Source organism: Punctularia strigosozonata, assembly GCF_000264995.1.
Source record: "Punctularia strigosozonata HHB-11173 SS5 unplaced genomic scaffold PUNSTscaffold_1, whole genome shotgun sequence".
Classification (NCBI taxonomy): Eukaryota; Fungi; Basidiomycota; class Agaricomycetes; order Corticiales; family Punctulariaceae; genus Punctularia; species Punctularia strigosozonata.
The window spans coordinates 3122463-3144795 of NW_006767433.1; the positions used below are offsets into that span (position 1 = coordinate 3122463).

Genomic DNA, 22333 nt, shown 5'->3' on the forward strand with positions numbered 1-22333 from the left:
AATGGGCGGGTATGCGACGGCGGAAGACATCTTATTGTATGGTGGGGCGAGTCTCTGTGCACGTTAGGGGCGGAAGGACGGTCACTGCGTTCTTATATATATCACGTCGAGTGGGGCGGAGAAGCCTGGCGGAGCACAGAGCATAAGCAACGTAGGAGTGACTTCACTCTGCTTAAGTTGCGATTGCATGACGTCAATGCGGCCCTAACCTCAGTCTCGGAGTTGCACAGCCGCCTCTCGATCGCGAAAGGGCTGAGGTTGCCGGCGCAATCGGTTCTTGCCTTTCACCGATAAGTAACGCACAGGTCTCGTTTGACACCGTCCGTACCCGCGCAAGCAGCTGCTCTGCACCATCTGACGCTGACGTTCCCAAAGATCATCATGGCTCCGTCGGAATTCAGTCTACGTCTCCAGAACGGTGCGCACATTGTATATGCATGATTCACCGCAAGCTCAATCGCGAAATCAGGCATCACTGGAGGGTTCGCCCCACCTACGCCCAACCACATCTTCACCGTGACGCGCCCAGAGAACAAAGAAAGCCTAAACATCACCGCCGCCGTGCGTCCGAAGGGCACCCCCGGCCTGCAGTCCGCGGTTCCAAAGTCGCTCGGCCTCTCTGACGTCGTCGGCGACAGCAAGGCTGAGGCCCTCGTGGAAGAATTGCACGACATCCTCAAGAACCTACCAACAGAACAACCGCCCGGTAGTGAAGACATCTACGGTTTCGACACCAGCATAGCGTGGGGCAGCGAAGACCTGATGTGGTGCAACGGTAGTCCGCAGGTCAGCGAATCGCCATATTCCCCTTGAGCGTTGTTCGCTAACGCGCGGTTAGGGGTGTGGAGGAGGCCAGTCCGAGGTGCAAGTCACGGAGGAACAGAAGGCGAGTTTCAGACGTGCGGTCGACATCGTCAACGAGCTCGTAAACAAAGCCCAGTGATTGGACGAATAGGATGTTGCTAGATGTGCAATCGGTCATCAATGCTCAGTAAGGGAGCGGAACTTGGATGGTATAAATACTTGCTGTACTAGTTGATTATGCTATTCCATGCATGTATTTGCTTACGAACGGAGTGAAGGGCCCATAACCAGCGCACGATCGCTCACGCGATGACGCAGTCTTCCTTGAAGCTGAGGTTATACATTGTCTTGTCCACGATCTTCTCGATTTTCTTCCAGTCTGATCGCCGTTGAATGAACTCGTATATATCCTGACGTGGATGAGCGTCGATTTTGACATTGGGGGAGAACGCAGCTTACCTCTGGCCGATACGCTCCGCCGTAGCGCGTGACATCCCTGACTATCTGGGCCAGGTCCTTTGCATCTTCCACTACATAGACATGGCCCAGCATCTTGAGATGTGCAAATTCGGAAGTAACTGTGGGCACCTTCAAGCATGTTAGAAGCGTGCTGAGACAGACAAGAACAACGTTTACCTTCAGGGATGATATGAAGGCATGGTAAGTGTTGAGATCGGCGATGATCTGGAAGCCGCCATTCAAGGATATGATCTGGCGTTTGATATGCTTCTGTAGGATTCTGCACATCATACGCATCGTTAGAAGAATCTATCAAATCCTTTGCTGAAGAGTCCTTACGCAATGAGCCGGTAGCCTACTTCCTGATAGAATACCTCAAGAACCTCCTTGCTCGTACTGTCCTTCAGGAGCTTGCAATGCATGTCCAGACATTTTACTGCTTCGGTGCACCCTTCGGTGGGGCCCAGATCCAGCGGTGCGTCTTCGGGTGGATAATATTCGCGCGGTTTGGTTTTTGTAATGATGATATGCTCGACCTACATAACCATTAGGACAGACAGTGCCCGGACTCCATTGTCAAGCTTACTTGGTTCATGAGCACTTCAGTACCTGCGTTCAGCCCGGCTGCGACGGCGTCGTCCAAAGTGTTCTCGAATTTCTTCTTCTCTCGGACCACGGGGTTCAGGAAATCAGTCTTGTCTATATGATGAACCTTGATGTTCGTCCGTCCGTCAGCACAGGGCCAAAAAGAAATAACAAAACAAAATGATACTCGCAAGTTCCTTGTCGAAATATACTTGGACCATGGACTGAATCATATCTCCCAGATGGACAAGCTCAAAGAACTGCATCAACGGCGCGACACTGGTCGTTTCCTCGTGTTCAGCTGGCCGATACTGTTTCATTTGCTCCGTCGCACTGTTAAACTTAAGCAACTCTGTGTCACCACCATACACGCCGAATGTCTCACAGTCGAAAGCCCGGCTCCAAATGCCGGTCTCCCATGGCTTGAAGTAGAAGCACGAATATCTCCTCAATAGTGTCGCGGACACGATGCCCGTAATGCCCAGGATATCCGGCGAATGTCTCGCACCGTTTGAGCGACTCCCGGTCTGCTTGAATAAGTTCGATGGCAACGTCTAGCGAAAGAAGTAGGTCGAACTGTGCGAACGTCGTCGCAGATTTTGAGGCGGCATCATTTGCACTTTCAGTCACGCTCAATGTGGTGGATGTCGGGCGAGAGCTGGCGTTCGCCGTCTTTGTGGACGATACTGACGCTAACAGCATACTCGCGTCAACATGGGGCAACATTCGTCCGGCTACAGAATATGCTTACTTCTCCGGTCGTCTTCATCGTGGTCATCCTCGTTGTTGAGCTCGAACAGTATACCATTGTCTCCCTGATCGAAGTCCCGGGTGTAACCAGCTGGCGTGCCTCTTCCGCTGTTTGAAGCACCGGCCCTCAGCACCCCCGCCGACATGGCACCAACACCTGTGGTAATCGCACCGACACCGGTCGTTATGGCGCGGGGGACGATGGTCACTGGTAATAAGAGCACGTTCGTGAACGAAGCAAGTACATTGCGCTTGACAAGAGCCGGGTTTTGTGACGCAATGAAGGTCGTTGACTTAGACTGTCCCTGAGCAAGCTATAACGGGCATTCAGCAAAACAAGGACGAGCTACGGATAGGGCTAGTCGAACCTTCTTGTCCCAATTTTTACATATTCGTTCGAGCGTGTGCTTGACGTGCTCGAGTTCTTCGTCAAGATACTCGTCCATATTGGACTCGAACATGCGATAACTGGGGTCGCTGTGAGCGCAGCTTATACGATAGACAGAATGATCCTCACACAATATCCTCAGCGGCCTCTCTGCTTACTACGGCATCGCTAGACGAATCAACGCCGTTGATATGCGCGCGCGCGCCGCTCTCATTATCTCCATATCGCGTGTTACGTGAAACATCCAGCACGGTGTCGACGATTTTCCAGGCCTCCTTGAAGGTACCCGCTGTTGCCTGTAAATATATCCCGGAAGCGATTTCAGTGGCGGACGGTGCCGGTAATTGTCGCGCACGAGTCAACAAGGGAACGATGTATTCCGACACCTAGTACCTAGCTAGTCAGGAATCACATTTGATGATCTGTTTGGGTCTATATACTCACCACTTCGTTTGCGACTTTGGCAGAAAAATGGACAAGCACGTTGGCGGCGGGAGGGAACACGCGAACGGCACGTGAACCATCTTCTCGAATAGAGTTGAGGATAGCATTCATGAAGGAGTCCATAGCGTCGAAAGCTAACATATTTTGCTTCCTGTTGAGCAAAGCATGTCAACTATAGGATCGACATACAGCCTTTGATCGATCGGGAAGTGATCGAGTGGCAAGCTCAGTATACGCACTACGCACGTAAAGTTGTCTTCCGGTCTCCAACGCTCGCCTTCGTAGAAGATCTCGCGCTTTTCGGCCCATACCCGGCTCATCTCAAACGCTTCGTCTACGGTGCTGCCCCCGAAGGCGGACGTGCCAGCATGACCGAAGAGTCCCGCGGCAGCTACGCCTACGCTCGCTCGATGACTTTGGGACTGCTGCATCGTCGGAGGCTTTGCCGCCGTTGTCGCCAGATGAACCTCCCATGCAGCGGCCGCTGCTTCACGCATCCGAGCCTCGTCGCCTTGCGTGTCCGCATCTTCAAATGTCGCAAGCCTAGGACGGGTGAGATGCAATGCCGAATTCACACAAGGTAGACTTACAGCGCAGCTTGAAAGCGATCGGCAGTCTGCCGTAGATAGTCGGACAGCGTTTGCCACGCGACCAGGGGTTGATTCGCCGGCGAGAGAAACACAGCCAGCAGATGGATGAGCTGAGCTTGTGGAATGACCGCGGACGCCTCCGGATTCTGGCTTGGCAAAAGTGCGGAGAGAGCGCCGAGCACGAGATGGGACGGTTGCGTGAGCACTCGGGCACACGGAACGAGCAGAGTGTGGGCTCGGATGTACTTGAAACGAAACGTATCCTTCTTCTCTGGAGAACTGGTGGATTGAGTCCCTACTTTGGCTGGCTGCGCCGCGAAGACAGCTGCGCCGAATGGTGTGGAGGGTACGGCGCCGCCCACGAATTCGCCCATCTCGTCGTCCACAGCCTGCATCCCTCCGCTGGCGAAGTCGCCGAATTCGTCGTCATCGACCATGAGGGTAGGGGGTTGCTTTTCCCGCTCACGCGCCTTCTCTCCCTGCGCCTTCTCCTCGAGGACATCGAGTACGGGGAGCAGACAGAGCCGTTCCAGCTCTAGGCGTGACCATCGCGAGCGCCATAGGTCTTCAGAGCGAGCAAGAGTTGCAAGAGCTCGACAGCATCGAGCGTAAGCAGGTATGGTGGGGATCGACGCGTAGTTCAGGATGAGGAGATGGAGGGACGTGGGCAAGCGGCCGATGGGCGGAGAAGACGGTTGCAGCTGTGATGGAGCTTTCGCGCCGGTACGGCTCTGTGAGCCTGCTGTCTGAGCATACAGCCGAACTGGCTCTAACGTCGCAAACTTGTCCATAGTTCGTACAGTGCGGGGCGAAGTTTCATGCTAACGTAGGGATCAGCGGGTAAGCCGCCGGCTTTCATAGCCACTGAAATGGCTTCGAGAGATGGCAACAAGAGCGTCTATGATTATACGATTAACCTGGATAGCTTCCTCGTGAATAGCCTATATAAGCTGGACTATAGAGAATGTGCAAAGCAGTGAGGTGCCGAACGTACGAAACACCTTCGCACCCCGCAAAACAGCGAAAGGAGAAGAGAAGCAGATCCGACAGTAAAATGCGAAATACAACGCGTGGCAGATGAATCCGGTGGAGAATAGATATACTACGTACAAATGAATGTTCTGGTCAGCAATTGTAATGCTCGAAGGAAATCGTATAAACAAGGAGCGGACGATCCCAAACGGGGGGGTCAGAATTCAAGGAAGGGGGTAGCGCACGAGAAGCAAGGAGCGAGGGGCTTTGGTGATACAAAGACGCGTATTCCGATGATGCCTACGTCGCCGAAGTCTTCGCACTCGGCATTCGCAAGCCAGTTTTGGTACCAGCGACATTGGGGTTCGACGCAGTCCGGTACACCATGCCCGCGCCGATCCTCGGTTTGGGTTTGCCGTCGACGCTCATCGGACTCGTCGGCGAGGTGTTAGTAGACGAGACCGCGCGACGTTGCTGATCGTGGACGTTGCGGTTGTAGCCCAAGACACCCTTCGTGGGGGGCTCTCCGGGTTGACGCTGTCCGAGTTGCAATGGTCGCGGCGGCGCAGACGGCGTCCGGTTGTAGAACCCGATCTTCGGGCTCGGTACGGACGACGTTGATTTCGACATGGCCATCGAGGCAGGCCCAGCGGTCGTGGCGGCGGCGGCAACTCTCGCCGCTGCCCGAGATGAGACGGATGTCGAGGTGTTGTTCGACAGTGTCCGCGGGCGAGGAAGGTGCGTCTCGTGCGATACTCGAGGAAGCACAGACGAGATGGATCGAGCGCTAGCGGTGGACGCGGTGCGCTGGGGAAGAGCCGGGAGCTCTTTGTCAAATCTGGAAGCTACCGGCGTCTCGTGTCCGTCGGCGGGCGTGACTGGCATGTTCACGCTCGCGCTAGAGGCAGAAGTGTTGGAGCCCGCCCTGCTGCGAGATTCTGATTTCCTCCTCAGGCCTGGTGCAGACCGTGCAGGGCGAGGCGTCGACATGGACTGCGAGTGGACGACCTTGTCCGAAGGCGCGTCCTCAGGATCTTCCGGGATGCCGATGGAAGGCGAGAAGCCGGACATGGCGCTGCCAGAGCTCGTCTTTTGTCCGTGTCCTGCATTGCTGCCTTTCTGATGCCAAGAGGTCGGAGGCGTTCGCGTCGCAGGTGCAGGCGTCGACATGACAGACATGATGGACGCCGTGGACGAGAGGCCCTGGCGACTGGTGCCAGCGCTGAAGGAACGGGAGAGTGGATGTGGGGAATTGCTCGAGATGCGAGACGTCGAGCGGGATAAGACCAAAGATTCGGACGAGCGCCGGGTGCCCGTCAAGGTCGAGAGTCGTCGGGTCAGCGGCGAGGGTGCATCCTCGTCTTCGCTATCCGACCACCCGAGCCCCGTCGTCAAGCCTATTCCGCCTCGCAATAATTTGCCGTCACGATGCCTTGTACGGCGCCGCACCGTGTCACGTTCGTCTTTGAAGATTCCCGATTTTGTGATATTTGAAGACGCTGAAAGGGCGGAAATGAGCTTTCTCGATCGAGGGGAGACATGAATGATGGGTGGACGTACTGCTCTTCATGCTAGCCATACTGCCCGGTCGTGCGAGACTCTGCACAGAGACAGCTGCAGCATACTGAGCGCCGTGTCAGACGGGAATAATTGCAAACTGACCATCGGGTGATGCGGAACGCATGGCCATCGTTTGGCTGAACAGTTTGGAGCGAGGGGAGAGCAGACCGTCGCGGAACATGAGGTGCCTATACCACCGACGATGAGAATGGCACCCATAGCACAATAGGGAATGATGCGGAGGATCGTTCAAGGAAGCGGAGGAATCGACCGGATCACTCACGGTAAGGGAGTGTGTAAATCCAAACTCGAGTCGCTGTCACTCGCGCCACCTTCCATCTCGCGTTCGAGCCGCGTCTCGTCCTCCGGCTGGTCCATGCCTGTATCCTTTTCAGCCAGCCGCACAAACACCACGTCGTATAACCAAAAGACCACTCACCCGCGTCCGACCCGTGCCCGAGCGCGGACTCGATCTGCACCCCATAATCCGAGACGTGGCTATCCTCGCTCCTCAAACTCTCGTCCGACTTGACGTTCCTCATCAACGCCATGCCCACCCCGACGCTCCCACTGTCGCTCCTTTTCCTGCCCTCGCCCTCCTCTTCAGGTGCCGGGGGCCCAAATGTGCCGCCGCTGTCCGACCTCCGCATCCGCGACCGCTCGTCCATCCAGTCCGTCGACCGCCGGTCGACCAGCGACTCCTCGTCCTCTCCGTACGACTCCCTCGACCTGACGACCTTGCTAAACTCGGTGCTCGACGCCGTCGAGCTGGATGCGGTAGACGAAGGCATGTTGGCGCTGGACCGCGCCTCGCCGCTGGCGTCGTCGTTAGAACCCGAGTCCGACCTAAACTTGGCCGAGGCTGTTGCGGACTTGATGGTGTCACCTGTCCCCGGCCGGACGGTGTCGCTTGTCCCCGGCCGGTCGGCCCTGGACCGGTCCCGCTCTCCACGCGCAGTACGGCGCAGATCGCTCGACTCGGTCGCCGACCTCCTCGAAGGATCCTTCCGGGTGGCGTTGGACTTGGAACGCGACGACGACGACGAAAGGGAGGACTTGGGGGTGAGCGACCGGGTCGGCCTCGGCGTGCGCTGGAGGATGGTCCGGATGTCGGGAGAAGCTCTCCCAGGCGTGTCAGCGCTGCCGCCGGGCACCGCCACTCCGTCGGCGCTGGCCGAGACAGGAGGTGGCGCGGACGACGAGGAGGGTGTGGGGGGAGCCGGGCTGACGCCGCGCGATTGAGAGCGTTCCATCAGCTCATGCTTGTGCATCCGCGACTTGGACCGGACGGCGCGTATCTCGAGGTGGACCGCGTACGGATCGATGGGATCGCCCTTGGAGCCTTCGCTGCCGGCCGTGAGGGGCGTGACGGGAGACGTTGCGCTGAGCGGGGATTGCGCGAGGTGAGTGGTGGATGGGTCGATGGGCGAAGTCGCATCGTAGGCGGCTTCGCTCCCGTAGCCGCCTTCCGAGGTGTGGCCGAGCGAGGTGACCGAGGCGAGGAACGCCTGGGTGAGCGGGCCGCCGCTTGCGAGAGAGAAGGTCGAGGTCGAGTACGGAGAACGCGAGCTGGTAGCCGAGAGCGAGGCCGAGTGCGGGGGAGGGTTGACCGTCAGGTCGTCCATGGTGAGCGGAGGGAGGTCGGCCATGTCGATGCTTGCGATGCTGTCCCGCTGACGCCTAGACGCGGTGTCGTGCCCGTCGTCGTCCGAATCCTGGCGGCCATCGTAGCGCGCCATGATCGAGGCGAGATCGTCGTCGTCATCCTCCTCTTCGAGGATGGAGGACCGGACATCGACGCCCTTTGTGCCCGGAGTCCAGGACGGAACGGCGAGCGAGGCGGCGCTCTTGACGCTCAACATGGAATGCATGCTGTCGCGCTTGGACGGCAAGGACGTGAAGGTGCTCGTGGCCACGCTCGGCGACGGGGACGGCCGGCCTGTGCTCCGGCTGGACTCGCTCTCGGAAGCGCTGCTGCCGAGGCTCGCGCCGGACATGCGCCTCGAGCGAAGAGCTGCGGCAAACCCCCTGGGGTGCGGAGCGGCGCGCGATCCGCTCCCGGCGCTCCTGTAACTGGCAAACGAGCTGCCCGACGCACGGCGGCTGTGCCCCGCGCTGCTCAGGGACGATCGGAACATGATCAGCGTCTCGTCCGAGATGGGCGACGGCGTATCCGGAAGCGCGGGCAGCGGCGACGAGGGCGGAAGCGTGGGCGGCGGATTCCGCGAAATCGACGACGAGCTAGACACCCGCGGCAGCGCGTACGACGACTCGACGGAGGGGCGGGGACTGCGCGAGCGGAAGCTGGACGGTCCGGGATGCGACGGCGTAGGCGGGCTCATGTGCGAAGAGAGAGAGGACGGCGGGCGGCCGAGAGCGGCGCTAAAGGCACTGGAGAACGGGCTGCCTGAAGAGCCCGATGCCGGCGTTGCGTACACGGACGTTCCAGGCGACGGCGGGATGGGCGTGGCATACACGGACGTTCCAGGCGACGGCGGGATGGGCGTGGCATACACGGACGCTCCTGGCGAGGGTGATATCAGGGGAGAGGGCGGTATGTGTGACGGCGGCGCGGGGAAGGACGAGAGGAGGAGGGGCACCGGGGGCCTCTCGCGCTCCTTACGGACGTGGAGCGCGGCGGGAGAGTGCGTCGTGGTGGACGCCATAGGGGAGAGGGCGCCGGGTGCGGACGGCTGAGGACGAGAGGAACATGTCAGCACACGGACAGTGGATAACGCAGGCACGGCGGAGGAGGCACGGCGGGGGAACGGCGGGGTGCTCACGGTAATGGGCGTCGTGACGGAGAGGCGGAAGGCACGGTAACGCGCGACGTCCTCGGCAAGGCGGCTTCGCGGATGAGCGTAGCAGGACCTGTCGGGCGGGGACACCATGGTCAGCATCGTTGTGGGGGCACGCAGCGGGCGGGGAAGGTGCCATGGAGGGGATTGGAGGAATAATAAGAGGAGCGGGGGAAGTGCAGACGAGGACAAGCCCCGGAGAAGCAGCGATGTTACTGATTTCATTTCATGATCATTATCCTGCTCACCTGCGCTGCTGGTGGCGAACCAACGACGTGGACTGTTCTCAGATCCGTGGCTATCCTTCTGCAGGTTAGGTGTCAGCCCAGGCGGCGACAGGACGCGCTGAAGGTCGCCCGTTGGCAGAATCGACGGCGAACTCACGTGTTGGCCGCCAGGGTGTGTCGTGCAGATCGTCCGGGTTGGAAGACGCGCCGTCGACGGTCCAGCGAGTAACGTTACACAAACTTCCGGCGGAGCGTCAGGAAGTGCCGGAGAATGGAGGCGTCCCCGGATGCGTGCCACAATAAGCAGTCTGCACGCCAAGTAGCCACGTGCCCTCCAAGATTAGCGTATCGCCGCCCCGACGAGTCCGGAGCGCGGCAGAGACGAACAGAAAGAGCGGGCGAGCAGCAGCAGGGGCCGGTCGTGTATGCGGCGTCGAGGACAGCTCAGGCCTCTCTGCGCTGGCCCCGTACGAAAGAATTACGGTGATCGAGCGTCCGCGCAGGCCCTGGCTCCGATTGGCTGGGCCACGCGGCTTCTCCCTCTGCTCGCATGATCGGCTCGCTTGGTCGCTTCCTCTGATGCCCTGTCAGACGCCCCCGCCCGGGCCATTCCGCCCGCCACCGACAATCCAGCCTAGCGCCACCTGTTATTACTGGTGCTCGCTAGACTTTTGGCTGGCCGCTGCTGCGCTGATATGTTGCGTCTCCCCCCCCTCTCATTTTTGTCAGGATCGGAAAATAGCGGAACCCCCCTATCCTGACGAGATGAGACGACTGCTCCTCAACGAAGAAGCGCTTGGTATCAGCCACCCTATGCCGATGTCAGGGCGAAAAGAAGTCGGGTCGGACCCATCAGGCACAGCCACTGTTCGTCCATCTCAGCTGCGAGCCTGTCTTGCCTTGTTCCTCCTGCTGTGTTAAACGCCAGGCATCTCCTCGAACACAGCCAGAGCGTCCCGTTCGCACCAACATCGCACACTCCCCACGCACGCGCCACGAAGCTTGCTCACGACAAGAAACTCTTTTCCAAGTACCTGCGGATACCCAAGCAGTTCCCGTTGCTGCCCACACCATCACTGCAAACGCGAGCGTCCCGCGGTCGCGTAATGATACCCGCCATCCCAGAGTCGATATTTCCTCCCACCCCATGTGACTCAGTTCGCGTCCACACCCTTACTCGGACGGCAACACCTCTGCCGTGCATCCCCGTCCCCCTTTGCACATGAACATGTGCTCCAGCGAGGCCTCAGAGGTCTCCCGGCCTTGGGAAACAAGAACCTAACATTTTATCTCGAGTCTATCATCTCCCATCAGGATTCGCAGAGACTCCGCGCCCTCCACTTCGACCTGACATGCGATAAAAACCAGTCTTCTGCTGCAGTCCCACTCTATGGCAACGACCGTCAACTCAATTCTGCTGAAATCACGAGCTTGTCGCCCACCCTGCCGACACGCGGCAAACTTGCTCGCCACCGCAGCCCAGTTTTAGACCGGACGCCACACTATAGTTGCTATCGTCAAAGACCAGAACGCATGCCGTTCTTGTGACCCACGCGCTCGCTAGCGTCTTTTGATCGCCGCGCCCTAGACTGCCATGTCTGAATTACTGCAGTTCGTGCACTTGTCGCTATTCGGAACCGAATGCTATAGCTCGTTGCTCAGAGTTACTGTGAACATACGGCCGCTAATGGCGGCGTGTCAGGAAACGTACACCGTTCGCACTGATCATCATCTGAATTGATGTATCGTCGGTCGTCGTTCGCAGACACGCTTCCGCGCACGACGACCCGGTATTCTCTCCCAGCGTACTCTGCGACGATCCCGTTATGCACCACATATCTCAATTGGCAGCGCTCGAGACGACAACCGCTCCCCTCGTCATCCATCAATACCTGTACTCTGCTAAGCTTAAGCCTTAGTGCAGCCTAAGGCCGCCACCCGACCCCGGAGTTCCCACGGTTATTTGACCCTCAATGATCCTCGAGGGTCAGATCTCCACCATCTTCCAGCGCTGCGGTTGCGAGCCGTAAATGATCTAGCTGACGTCAAGAAAACTATTATACAAGGGACGGATGCAGTTTCACCCGAGATCATCCGCGCCGGATCGATCGCAGGCGAGGTCCTGCAATTTGCTCCCATACGCGCGTATCCTCCGATCTCCCTGACTACATGCTAAAATCGGTGCGCTTGATGTCCTAGAATACGGAATAAGTTATTGCGTATGCTTACCGCAGCGTTACATACAATCCGATGGGAACTAGACAACTGAGGCGAGCCGCGGCATCAGAGGGCACCTCCCTACCCCCATGAGGGATGCATACATACCTGCGGCGTTTGAGAGTATCCGCTCAACTGATCACTATACGGAAGCCGTTTCAGCAGCAGCGAGGGATCTTGTCTCGGATGATCGAAAAACAGACCGAATTTGGTTCAGCATCTCGTGTAGCGTCAACACACGTCCCGCCATTGTACCCTGGACCGCATTCAAGAAGGCCTAACATATTGTGCTCAGCCCCGATCGCCAAAAATCATGGAAACTTACTCTGCTCATCGCGCCTCCATTTCCGTCTAGATGATCCAAGGCTTGTTGACTGTCCTTGCACCCGGAGAACGCAATCTATCCCAATTCTTCGGTGTACGGTCACAGAGGAAGGAAAATTAGCCGTACTACAGAACCCGCGGTTGACCTCTCCTGTTTGGCTATCTTTGAAGCGCGTCGTATGGCTCTGAATCGCGAGGGGTTTCTGATCAAGCTGGGTCTCTTGATCTCTCCATTAGCCGAGTACATGTACTGAAGATCTGATGGAGGTGTCCCTTGTGCTTGCTGTACCCAGAATGCGCGATGACATACCTAGCGCAGATCCAGAATGGCAGGACTGCATGTACCATCAGCTCACTCGCCGGCGTCCATGGCGAGGAGCACCTACATCAAAGACCGCGGTAAATCGACATCCTTGGGGAAGGTGGCGAATCATGGAATCAAACATTTCCTATTTTCATTGACTCAGAATCTTTGACGCTGGACTCGTCATCGCAAGGTTCACATCGTCTGTGATGTATCCTGTTTGTCCGTAGTCCAAAGGCACGATCGCTACGTATGCATTGTCAGCCTCGCGAGCGTGTTTTGTAACCACTTTCTCGTGCAAACCTTCGTCATAACCGTCTGTTTCATCTCCATCCAAGTCAGGTATTTGTTTCCCGTGCCCGGAGACTGAAAATGTATCATATAGTCTCTTTGCCACAGGGAAATCAAATACGAACAATGAAAAAATAAGGAATCTCCTGGCCTCGCGTCTTGCGCGAGCCAGTACATCGAATGGATCTGCCCGTTGAGGGTTTATAATTATGAACCATCACTAGCATGGGTCTTACAATATTGTCCTTCGTTGGCAGGTTGTTGGATAACCGATCGTCTGTGAGTAGTCGCACGCTGTGATCCTGGAACCCGAAATGGCCTATATTCACATACATCGCAGCTGAGCTTATCGTTCTTCATTGCAATGGATTTATTTGCGCACCCAGGCATGCTTTAACACTCTGTGCATCTCTGACGCATCCGATCAATGGGGAGAGACTATATTGGCCCACTTCCCGCAAGCCATCGTAGTTGATCCCGATCTGAGCCCAAAGTCCTACGAGTGACCACTAGGGCGGCAGCGTGGTGATAATATGTACTCACGCATAGTGCTTTTTTGCTGCCTGATTGAAGGCTCGGCTGAGCAGGGGGTACAACCTGGTATATCGGGTTATAGGATTGTGGCAGTGGTTCATTGCCCGCCGCATAGCTGGGATGTTGCCCCATGAAGTGCTGATTCCATGACGGTCCTGGCTGAGACCACAACGTGGGCGCGCCAGACGGATAGACATCATTGTTGTTGCAATATCCGTTGTATGACGAGACTGGATGTGTCTGAACGTAAGCTGGTTGATAACCAGCCAAAGGTCGAGGTGCAACTTGAAATCCACCGGCGCTGTAAGATACGGTTATCTTCCAACTGGCAGAAAGCCGGAAAGTATGAAGCATGGCCGGGCTACATCGAATGCGCACCCAAAGGCAGGCGGCGAGGCCTGAGTTCCATCATGAGAAGGGAACGTTGGAGGACTTGCGTATGAATTTGGAGAGGCATGATTGGAGGAGGGGTAGTATCTGTTCCACTCCATCTGTGCGAATGACAATAAAAAGGTAGTTATTGGCCTCGCGATGCGAACACTCGCGACATGGGTCAGATTTTATATAGGCGGCGCTTGCGGTGAGAGAAAGAAGGTCGAATGTCTAAGCGCCCTCAGTGTCATGCGCATTCCAATACAGGCAGCACTAGCAGCATTGGGACTTCTGCCCGTTTTGTCGTGCACACGCTAATCATATATATCAGGCAAATCTCATGTCTGTGAACCAACTCAAATCGGTATGTGTCGCTCCGATATATAACATCGAGATTCAGATACGGAATTGTCAAATATTACATTCGAGGAGTACAGGCATCGGAGACTAAGCTTCCACTATGATTTTGCCTAATCCGATATGATAGTATAAGTACAAATTGAAACTCCTGAACCCGTAATACATCTATCGGAAATATCACCACGTTCCGTGAATGTCACCAATTCGAGTGCTCAACGGCAGTTCATGGATATTACCGAAATATGAGGAGCGCATTCTGAGCGCCCAGATGGATGATTGGTTGGAACATGTATCATCGATTTCAGTATGATCATTGTCGTCACGAACCTGATTTGTGAGACCCCTGGAACCGTCCTCATTATCAATGGACAATCAGTCATCTTGGCTACCAGACAAATATACCTAACATAACATGTAGTGAGGCTACAACCAGCAAATGCTTTCTGCACATTACTGTTTCAGAAGTGATTTTATTTTCGATATCCTATTTGCGCACCGAATCTGTTTAAGAGGCGCACACACATTGATCTTTGGTTTCTTCATCCGACCGTCCGTGGAGTAAATATGAGGAAGACCTCTTGTAGATCAGAGCAGGATGTCATAATTATCACTAACGGGCTTACCGACTGCAAATCGTGAATGACAAGATTGGGTGAAAGGATGAGCATCACGGCACTACATATCATATAAGACCGAACACCCACCTTGAAATGACCGTCAAACGGCACGTAGGCGCTGTTTGAATGTAACTTTGAACATCACCTCAGACTGGTTTGATATCGGCAGCCAAGGGCAGGAGTGGGCGGAGACTCGGCCAGTTCACTGCGAGAAACGTGGCGCGTAATACAAGCGTAAGATCGCCTCCACAGTACGAGTACACCGCGCGCTCACAGAGCGGTCGAACCTTAAACTTTGCTGGTGACGTGGAGACGGCTCAGCGCTCGGATAATATCATGCCTAACGACACGGATTTGACTGACTATATCGAGGGCATCGTGCACCAGTTCACAAGAGAGCGGACTGCTCACCTCGGCAGTCGGCAGCGTTCGAAAGGGTTTGCTATGTCCCCTCGAAAGCACCGTCGAGGTGCCGCATCCGCTGACTTTCCCACGTTCGTTACCGGCATCGAAAGCGAGCAATCGCTTCGAGGTGGTCAAAATCTCCTGCGGCGAAGTCATTGTAACGCCATCCATGAGGCTATCAACGAGGAAGCCGTCTTTCAAGGCACAGACGTGATCGCGATGAGGGCTGATGAGGGTCACAGTTGCGGGATTTAAGGAGTACGGTCATAATAGATATGTAAGTATGCCAACCCTTTGACTCTAAATCGCGGCATAAAAGCGGCGTCATAGCGGACGCGAGAACGCAACATGAAAGCACATACTGCACATGCAACTCGCTTGCGATAATGCGACGTAAAAATGCTTTGACGAGCCATCGGTGAAGCGGGAACACCATGCACTGGCAGTGCGGATGAGGTACATACTTGCGGAGTACGAGACCCTCATTGTAGCTTGCTAAGCTTGAAACAACGTCAGCGGCTCAATGGTCCAGAGGTACGATACTTGCTTTGGGCGAAGCACAATTGCAAGTGACCTGGGTTCGATTCCCGGTTGGGCCCTTCGTTTTTCAATGCTCCTCTGCTGCGCACATGCAGTGTGCAATGTCGTAGGCAAGCTCAAAGGTTGTAATCGATTCGTGTCACAGCAGTAAGTAGAGCTGATTTGCAGCCAATATTTCCCTAGGGAAACCTCGGTCAACTTGCCATACCATCAATGACAGGCCGCGAATTGATATTTATCAGCTGCAAATCAGCTCTAGTGGCCCGGGCCGAAGAGGGCAGGGCACTGTCATTTGGGCGGTCTCTCGCGTAGGTGCCGCGCTTTTTCGTCAGTCCCTTGTGCACACGGCGTCGTCGCCTCCAGCTCCACCACTCTCGTCTTAGTCTCACTCGGCGCCTTCACGTCGGCGACGACCAACCTGAACTCACTCGGCGCGCATGTCCCTCACTGAAGACGCTTTTGGACTTGCCCACCCGTCGCGGCCTCAACCATCATCAATCCGGACAGCCAGGTCACCTTTGCCCCGCCGCCCCTCGCTGTCTCTGACCGGCACTATGCGATCATCGTTCACCGGTCGCGCCCAGTCTCCCGCGACGTTGACTAAACGGCAGCCCAATGCACGTCAAGTCTCCAATGGCTTCGCCAGCAATGGTCACGCGAGCCCGACATCGAATGGTCATGCCACACATGCCACATCTGAGTTGGAGAGCGATGGTAGTTCAACAAGTCATACAAACGGGCATACAAAGAAGTCCTCGACATCTCGCAGGAAGAAAACTACCAGGGCGCTCGCGAAGGGCAAAGGGAAAGTCGTTGAGAAAATCGACTGGGAGATTCCTCGCAAGGTGTTCCACTCCAGCATCGGTGGGTGGTTGCACTAGCTTCAAGATCTGTCTTGAAGCTATATTCATGGTCCCGTACAGGTTTTCTCACCGTTGGGCTCTACCTCTCACATACGCCACCCCGCATCATCATAATCGCGCTCATGGGTGCTCTGGCAATCATTGTACCCTCTGACTTCCTGCGGTTCAGGTATGGATGCTCATCTAAGTTTCTACTGCCCAGTTCCGTTTTGTGTATTTCTTATGACGCGCCGCGCGAGACCAACATCAGAGCGCACACTTGCCCTGTTCATGAATTTCTGCATCACGGTCAAATCTCATTATTCTGTCCGACAGATACCCATCGTTCGCGCGAGGGTGGGAAGCATGCGTCGGGATTCTCATGCGCGAGAGTGAAAAGGTTCGGACCATTCTGTTAGCACACCAGAACAAGAACCAACCACCTCACTAAATAGAACCGGACCAACGGTACCATATGGTACATTCTTGGGGTTATATTCGTTCTTGCAGTATACCCGTTAGATCTTGCGGTAGTCAGCATATTGCTGTACGTCTTGTGGTTCAATTCTGTCTCACGACGCGTTCCATTGATTGTCTTTAGCTTATCGTGGGCAGACACTGCTGCGTCCACGTTTGGACGAGCCTTCGGCAGGTATACGCCACCGTTACCCGCTCGTATACCCGTCCTTGGTCTCCCTCTCGCGCCTCGCAAGAGCACGGCAGGGTTCTTGGCCGCCTTCGCGACAGGCGCCGGTTAGTGTCCTTTTCTCCTTTCAGCATCGCTGTCTCACAGACCATCCGTGCTTTCAGGCATCGTTGTTGGCTTCTGGGGCTTCTTAGCCCCTCGCGGCGTGCCAAACGTCGGGATTGAGACTGTCCGGCATCTATGTTGGACCTGGGCAGGCGTTGGAGACTCGTTTACCGGAGGGCTGGGCCTGCGTGACTTCGCTACACTGATCGGTGATAACGCCGTACTCACGGTGGAATCTGTGACTGCGACGGTCGAGGCCGGTGCGCATGCGGCGGGTGCAGCAGCGCAAGCCGCCAAAGCCGCCATGAACGTCCCGTCTCTGGAGACAGGTGGCTGGATAGGGTTAGGCATCACGGGCCTAGCAGCAGGGCTGGCAACTGCAGTTGCCGAAGCACTCGGTATTTACAGTGTCTCCCTTGTGCAGAACAATGGTACTCACTTTGCCTACCAGATCTTGGCTCCTTGGATGACAACTTGACGCTCCCCATCATCTCCGGGGGTTGCATTTGGGCTATATTCAAAGGCCTCTCATGGCTCCAGATGTGACGATCTTCAACAACAGGTTTACGATGCGAAGGGATTAGATGACATTATGAAACGCCTATCACGCAATCTAGAGGGTCGACTTGATAATTCCGTACACATTAAACCCATCCCGCTAGGTTGATGAGTATAATTTGTCCTCTCTCGTTTCGGAGCATTTCTTATTTTACTTGTTTTTGGTATGATTCAGACTACGACACGAAGTCGTAAAAGGATGTGTTTCATGATATTGATTAGATGCATGATAATGACGTTACTAGAATGCGGATGCTGGCATATATCTGAGGACGTATTGAGCACATCTAAGATGGACCGTCCGTTGGGCAGGGCTGATGTTGATCGCCACACTGCGTGATGGAACGACGGTCGAAAACGTATCAGAGCTCTGAAGATGCCGAGGATGCGGATGGCTGCCCAAGTGACGTAGCATCCGATGCTGAGGATCCGCCAGCAGCCGCAAATATCGGTTGCCTCGACGACTGAACCGGATCCGACACGGGAGAAGCATCCGTGGACGGCCGGCGTTGGATGTTAGCAGACCCCCGCATCCCAAAAGAGGATGTAGATGAAACGCTTGTCCCCGTTGACGAGCTCGATAGCGATGACCAGAAAGAGTCGTATGTCATCCCTGCTGTGGACACGTGGTTGACGTGTGGGTTCGGGTGCTGTGATGACGTGAGAGGGACTGGCAGGTGCTGAAGAGAGGGAGAGAGCGCGAAGGGGGAGTTTTGTCGAGAACTGACAGCTCGTCCTGACGCATTAAGTCGATTTGCCAGTGTATTGTGGGCCAATTGCGCATTCGCAGGGAGTGCGTGTACGGGCAACGGGGCGTGGAGAGGAGGCCCGGGGCTTGTTAGACGAGGCTGTCCTGACTCAATCCGGTCTTCATCCAGAGCAGACGGTGTTCGTGTTCCTGAATAGTCTGGTAAGTTATATTCAAGAAGCAACGTCGTAGTACGTACCGCTGTCTACGGGCTGACTTGTCTCTGTTCGGAAGTAGTCAAGTTTCTCCCCCACCTCGAACGGTGTCTCGAGTCCCCCGTAGACATTTCTTCGTCCTGACGTATTGAACGCAGGATGGGAGTCTGTGGTGAAGCCGTTGGGCAATGGGGCTGACTCGTCGTCCTCTTCCAGAAGCGTCAGGGTCGATGTACACATCCGTCCACCACGCAACTTCTCACCGAGGTCATTGGCGATCTCCATGCCATCAGGTTGCACCTCTCGCGTTTGCGACGATTCAGTGTTATCTTCACGGCCGAGGGCAACTGCTGCAGCGGATAGTTCTCCGCGAGCAAATGAAGTCGACGCAAGTCGAGAGGAATCGTCGAGGCCAAGGGGAGCCGAGGATGTCCTTGCTGCGCGGCCTTGCGAAAGTTGAGATCGACGGAAGCAGATATTCTCAACTTCGCTCAAGGTCTGCCTTTGCTGTCGAGTTCCAGACGGCTGAGCGCATATACCTGTTGCTGGAACGCAGGGAGCTTACCCATCCATTGTCAACTTTCAGTTTTGCATACCGAAGCCGCGTCTGCAGATCCCTCAACAGCTGCATTCCGAACGGTGTCTTGATCAAACAACTTCCTCTTTGTGAAACGGAAGCCTAACTAACCTGGCGAGTGCTGACGTCGCGCAAAGGCAGAGGCTTTCGGGTAAAGCACGACGCTTTCTTGGCTATCACTTCATCTAGAGACACCCTCGGCTGACCGCGCTCGTTCGTCGAGGAGGACATGTGTGAGTCCGCAAACGACTTTCGCGACTTGAAACCTGTCTGCCTCCGTTCCGTGGCGGTGTCCAATTTCTAGACCAGTTCACGTGATTGAAAGCCTCTTTCGTGTGGCGGTGCTGATCGAGTTGACCCCAACAAGGACTGCCTGTAGTCATGGTGCGCATTTACTGAACATATAATGATAAGTCACTGAGATCGCTGCAGGCTAACTGGGAGATTCGTATGTCGAACTCCCGCGGAGTTCCATACTTCTTCAACAATGACACCCACTCCTCTTCCTGGGACCCTCCTTCCGATCTTACCCAAGAGCAGATCCAGCAGCTATCCGGCGCACATTACCTGAGCAGACCCGCTCAGGTAAGGGCGAGTCATTTGCTTGTCAAGCACAGCGGCAGCCGGCGGCCGAGCAGTTGGAAGGAGGTACGCGATGGGCTCGATATGTCAGGTCGCGCCGGTCGTTCATAGTCGGATCCTTCATCCCCTAGGCGAACATAACTCGCTCGAAAGCTGAAGCAATCGAAATATTGAAGGGTTATCAAGCGCAGATCGATGGAAATCCGGACACCTTCTCCAAGCTTGCGTCTGAGCATTCCGATTGCTCGTCCCACACTGCTGGTGGGGATCTGGGGTGGTTCAAGCCCGGTCAGATGCAGAAACCGTTTGAAGAAGCCGCTTATGCCTTGAACGTCGGCGAGATGAGCGATGTGGTGGAAACGGATAGCGGTGTGCACTTGATTTTGCGCACGGGATAAGTAAAACAGCTCGCAACATACAGACACCGATGTACGATAGCGCATGCGACGATCAACTCTTGTCGGAATTACACCTGGTATTCTTTTTATCCGAGTTGTGCATAAAACCGCAGCCCAGGCTCTGAACCGCCGGATCAATCGACGGAAAGCCCCTGTAAAACGGCTCGTGGGTCGCAAAACCAGTGTCCGGAAACCCACTCTGATTCGCGATAGCTGACCGACCGTGCCTGGCATGTACATATTCGTGAACACCTCGAGAGCCACGAGCTCGCCGCTTCCACAGTCTAAACATACCAACCCATGATGCTGGGCATCGCAGCTCTCTTTCGTACGGACGACTCCCATGCTGTCACTGCTATCTCCGCCGGCACATGGGCTCTTCTCCTGCTTGGGGCATTCTTGTTTCTGTCTCGTACCCGCAGCGCCCGTACGAAGAAACCTCCAGCGTCGACTTCTGTAGATGATATGAAGAGGAGCTGGTCGGAAACGGATGCGAAGACGGATAGCGTTTTCGTATCGAAGCTCTTGGTTCACCCTATCAAGGTTCGTGTTCGCCGTTCACCTGCGCAAAAGAAGCAGCAGCATTTCCTTTCGCGATCGCCACTCACGAGCTTCGCCCCTGCCACATGGGCACTGCATATCTACCCAGCAGGAACATCGCTGGTTCATGATACAGAACTCATTCTCCGAACGGACCTTAGGACCAGGAGGCTGACAATGCAATCATGTAGAGTTGTAAAGGCACTGCCGTCGAAGAGTGGCCATTGAAGAAGGAAGGTCTGCTCTACGACCGGCTATGGTGTGTTTCGAACGCATCCACGGGGAAGGTGCTGACTGCAAGAGATATCCCTAAAGTAAGTATGAAACGAAACGCCGATGTGCAGCATACCCAGTCAAACCTTGTCCAGAGTTCCGACCCTCATCTCCGCCTGCTAAGCCCCAATTTGTCGCTACACGTTGCTCACGAACAAACCGTAGATGGTCCTCATACACCCCCGGATTGATCGCGGGAAAGGCACGTTGGAAGTCAGGTTCCCCGACGACTCCGGCTGCGATGCGTTCTCGACCCCGTTGGATCCAACACCCCAAGTCCTATCACGTTGGGAGACGTACGTCAATGTCCGATGTCACCCGCAGCCACTCTTCCTATTCACATGCAACGTTTCAGGTTGTCCAATCTTTTTCATTTTTCCGTACACGGGCTTGACGGATACATTTGCCAATCGTCTGAAGCTGGTGCGCCGCCGGATGCTCCTTCCGCCTCCCTGAGCAAGTTCCTCGGTCTGTCCGTTCATCTCGTCATCAAGGGACCAAACCCGCGTTACTGCCAACCAACGCACGCGTTCCCTACCCTGCCTGTCCTGCCAGCTACAAATGATTCCGCACTGGAAGCGGAAGAAGAGGCGAAGCTAGTCTTCCAGGATGGCTACCCTTTACTTGTCACGAGTGAGGAGAGTTTGAAGGCCGTTAGCAGCACCACGAACATATTTGCTGCGGCGCAGAACGTTGAAAGCGAGATCAAGGGCTTGACTGAGAAGTGGAAAGACTCTGAACTCGAAATCGAACGGTAAGTGCAGATCCCCTAGGGCGGATTCTATGCACGATTTACAGCATTGAGCAGTACTAATCTAGTCCTTCCGTAGGTTTCGGCCTAATATCGTGCTCAAGGGCGCCGGCGTGCCATTCGCCGAGGACCTGTGGGAGGAGATCACTATCGCAAGTAATGTCTCTTCCTCCGGCGATGCGATGCATATCGTCCTGGTATCTCCGTGCACGCGATGCCTGGCAAGTGCTGTCCCTCGCTCACGCGGATTCTGCGGCTCATACCGGGTGCCTACTTAGCTCCCAAATGTTGACCCGGCTACAGGTGTGCGGGATGCCGCGGTTCCCTTCAAGGTCTTGATGAAGTTCCGCACCGGCGTGGACGCCGAACCCCAAAACCGAAACAAAGCTTGCTTTGGCGTGAACGGTATCCCGAGGAAAGAGGGTGTCATTCGGGTCGGTGACCGCGTGGAGATACGACGGTTCAAAGAGACGTTCTGAGCGCGTTTCAACCTTGTCCTAGTCGAGGCCTACCGTCAGTTCTTGGTTTACTCATATTTTGGTAGCCATTGCCTGGCCTTGTGGTCCGTGCGCAATGTTCAATAACCGTACTGCCTATGCAACTAATGGCGATCAAGT

The 22333-nt window shown here is 55.6% G+C and overlaps 10 protein-coding genes and 1 non-coding gene across 11 annotated transcripts; 7 read left to right on the plus strand and 4 right to left on the minus strand.

The window, feature by feature from the left end:
* Window positions 1-462: 462 nt before the first annotated feature.
* Window positions 463-943, plus strand: PUNSTDRAFT_59646 (uncharacterized protein; the record flags this gene model as incomplete). The annotated part of the gene is made up of 2 exons (XM_007379074.1): window positions 463-786; window positions 839-943. Coding segments are annotated over 2 exons (429 nt in total), but the record flags the coding sequence as incomplete, so codon positions are not given.
* Window positions 944-1106: 163 nt separating this feature from the next.
* PUNSTDRAFT_41494 (uncharacterized protein) lies at window positions 1107-4811 on the minus strand (the record flags this gene model as incomplete). The annotated part of the gene is made up of 13 exons (XM_007379075.1): window positions 1107-1214; window positions 1264-1392; window positions 1441-1543; window positions 1603-1799; window positions 1850-1975; window positions 2061-2181; window positions 2234-2534; window positions 2600-2912; window positions 2967-3066; window positions 3116-3372; window positions 3431-3581; window positions 3677-3973; window positions 4021-4811. 13 exons carry the CDS (start codon window positions 4809-4811, stop codon window positions 1107-1109), a joined length of 2994 nt encoding a protein of 997 aa, XP_007379137.1.
* A 229-nt stretch (window positions 4812-5040) lies between these two features.
* PUNSTDRAFT_140557 (uncharacterized protein) lies at window positions 5041-9558 on the minus strand. Its single transcript, XM_007379076.1, has 5 exons — window positions 6992-9558; window positions 6836-6932; window positions 6655-6740; window positions 6553-6606; window positions 5041-6491 (listed from the first exon to the last, which is right to left on the minus strand). The coding sequence occupies exons 1-5, from the start codon at window positions 9450-9452 to the stop codon at window positions 5293-5295; spliced, it is 3897 nt and encodes a 1298-aa protein (XP_007379138.1). The 5' UTR covers window positions 9453-9558; the 3' UTR covers window positions 5041-5292.
* PUNSTDRAFT_117775 (uncharacterized protein) lies at window positions 9537-10286 on the plus strand. The gene has a single exon (XM_007379077.1). It carries the CDS (start codon window positions 9579-9581, stop codon window positions 9804-9806), a length of 228 nt encoding a protein of 75 aa, XP_007379139.1. The 5' UTR covers window positions 9537-9578; the 3' UTR covers window positions 9807-10286.
* A 2179-nt stretch (window positions 10287-12465) lies between these two features.
* Window positions 12466-13048, minus strand: PUNSTDRAFT_59277 (peptidase C14; the record flags this gene model as incomplete). The annotated part of the gene is made up of 5 exons (XM_007379078.1): window positions 12466-12567; window positions 12622-12668; window positions 12726-12788; window positions 12839-12899; window positions 12950-13048. The coding sequence occupies 5 exons, from the start codon at window positions 13046-13048 to the stop codon at window positions 12466-12468; spliced, it is 372 nt and encodes a 123-aa protein (XP_007379140.1).
* A 1641-nt stretch (window positions 13049-14689) lies between these two features.
* Window positions 14690-15256, plus strand: PUNSTDRAFT_41496 (uncharacterized protein; the record flags this gene model as incomplete). The annotated part of the gene is made up of 2 exons (XM_007379079.1): window positions 14690-14707; window positions 14747-15256. 2 exons carry the CDS (start codon window positions 14690-14692, stop codon window positions 15254-15256), a joined length of 528 nt encoding a protein of 175 aa, XP_007379141.1.
* Window positions 15257-15518: 262 nt separating this feature from the next.
* Window positions 15519-15600, plus strand: PUNSTDRAFT_t6. The gene has a single exon. It is a non-coding gene; the product is annotated as a tRNA-Pro (tRNA).
* Window positions 15601-16095: 495 nt separating this feature from the next.
* PUNSTDRAFT_57981 (uncharacterized protein) lies at window positions 16096-17612 on the plus strand (the record flags this gene model as incomplete). The annotated part of the gene is made up of 6 exons (XM_007379080.1): window positions 16096-16405; window positions 16465-16573; window positions 16720-16783; window positions 16839-16930; window positions 16985-17136; window positions 17194-17612. The coding sequence occupies 6 exons, from the start codon at window positions 16096-16098 to the stop codon at window positions 17610-17612; spliced, it is 1146 nt and encodes a 381-aa protein (XP_007379142.1).
* Window positions 17613-18054: 442 nt separating this feature from the next.
* On the minus strand, window positions 18055-19403 carry PUNSTDRAFT_41498 (uncharacterized protein; the record flags this gene model as incomplete). The annotated part of the gene is made up of 4 exons (XM_007379081.1): window positions 18055-18590; window positions 18640-19120; window positions 19161-19220; window positions 19284-19403. 4 exons carry the CDS (start codon window positions 19401-19403, stop codon window positions 18055-18057), a joined length of 1197 nt encoding a protein of 398 aa, XP_007379143.1.
* A 121-nt stretch (window positions 19404-19524) lies between these two features.
* PUNSTDRAFT_140560 (rotamase-domain-containing protein) lies at window positions 19525-20227 on the plus strand. The gene is made up of 3 exons (XM_007379082.1): window positions 19525-19556; window positions 19605-19820; window positions 19886-20227. The coding sequence occupies exons 1-3, from the start codon at window positions 19554-19556 to the stop codon at window positions 20150-20152; spliced, it is 486 nt and encodes a 161-aa protein (XP_007379144.1). The 5' UTR covers window positions 19525-19553; the 3' UTR covers window positions 20153-20227.
* Window positions 20228-20617: 390 nt separating this feature from the next.
* Window positions 20618-22195, plus strand: PUNSTDRAFT_58474 (uncharacterized protein; the record flags this gene model as incomplete). Its single annotated transcript, XM_007379083.1, has 7 exons — window positions 20618-20695; window positions 20884-21006; window positions 21131-21261; window positions 21321-21510; window positions 21556-21719; window positions 21796-21946; window positions 21995-22195. The coding sequence occupies 7 exons, from the start codon at window positions 20618-20620 to the stop codon at window positions 22193-22195; spliced, it is 1038 nt and encodes a 345-aa protein (XP_007379145.1).
* Window positions 22196-22333: the final 138 nt, after the last annotated feature.

Excerpts from the sequence above, each read along its gene's own strand:
- PUNSTDRAFT_140557 (XM_007379076.1), bottom strand. The coding sequence starts at position 9,452 with ATGCTGACCATGGTGTCCCCGCCCGACAGGTCCTGCTACGCTCATCCG. Across the intron at positions 6,933-6,991 it reads CGGGCACGGGTCGGACGCGG|GCATGGACCAGCCGGAGGAC; the intron begins GTGAGTGGTCTT and ends AAAAGGATACAG. Across the intron at positions 6,741-6,835 it reads GATTTACACACTCCCTTACC|GCACCTCATGTTCCGCGACG; the intron begins GTGAGTGATCCG and ends TCGGTGGTATAG.
- PUNSTDRAFT_117775 (XM_007379077.1), top strand. The coding sequence starts at position 9,579 with ATGATCATTATCCTGCTCACCTGCGCTGCTGGTGGCGAACCAACGACG.
- PUNSTDRAFT_140560 (XM_007379082.1), top strand. Across the intron at positions 19,821-19,885 it reads GGCCGAGCAGTTGGAAGGAG|GCGAACATAACTCGCTCGAA; the intron begins GTACGCGATGGG and ends TTCATCCCCTAG.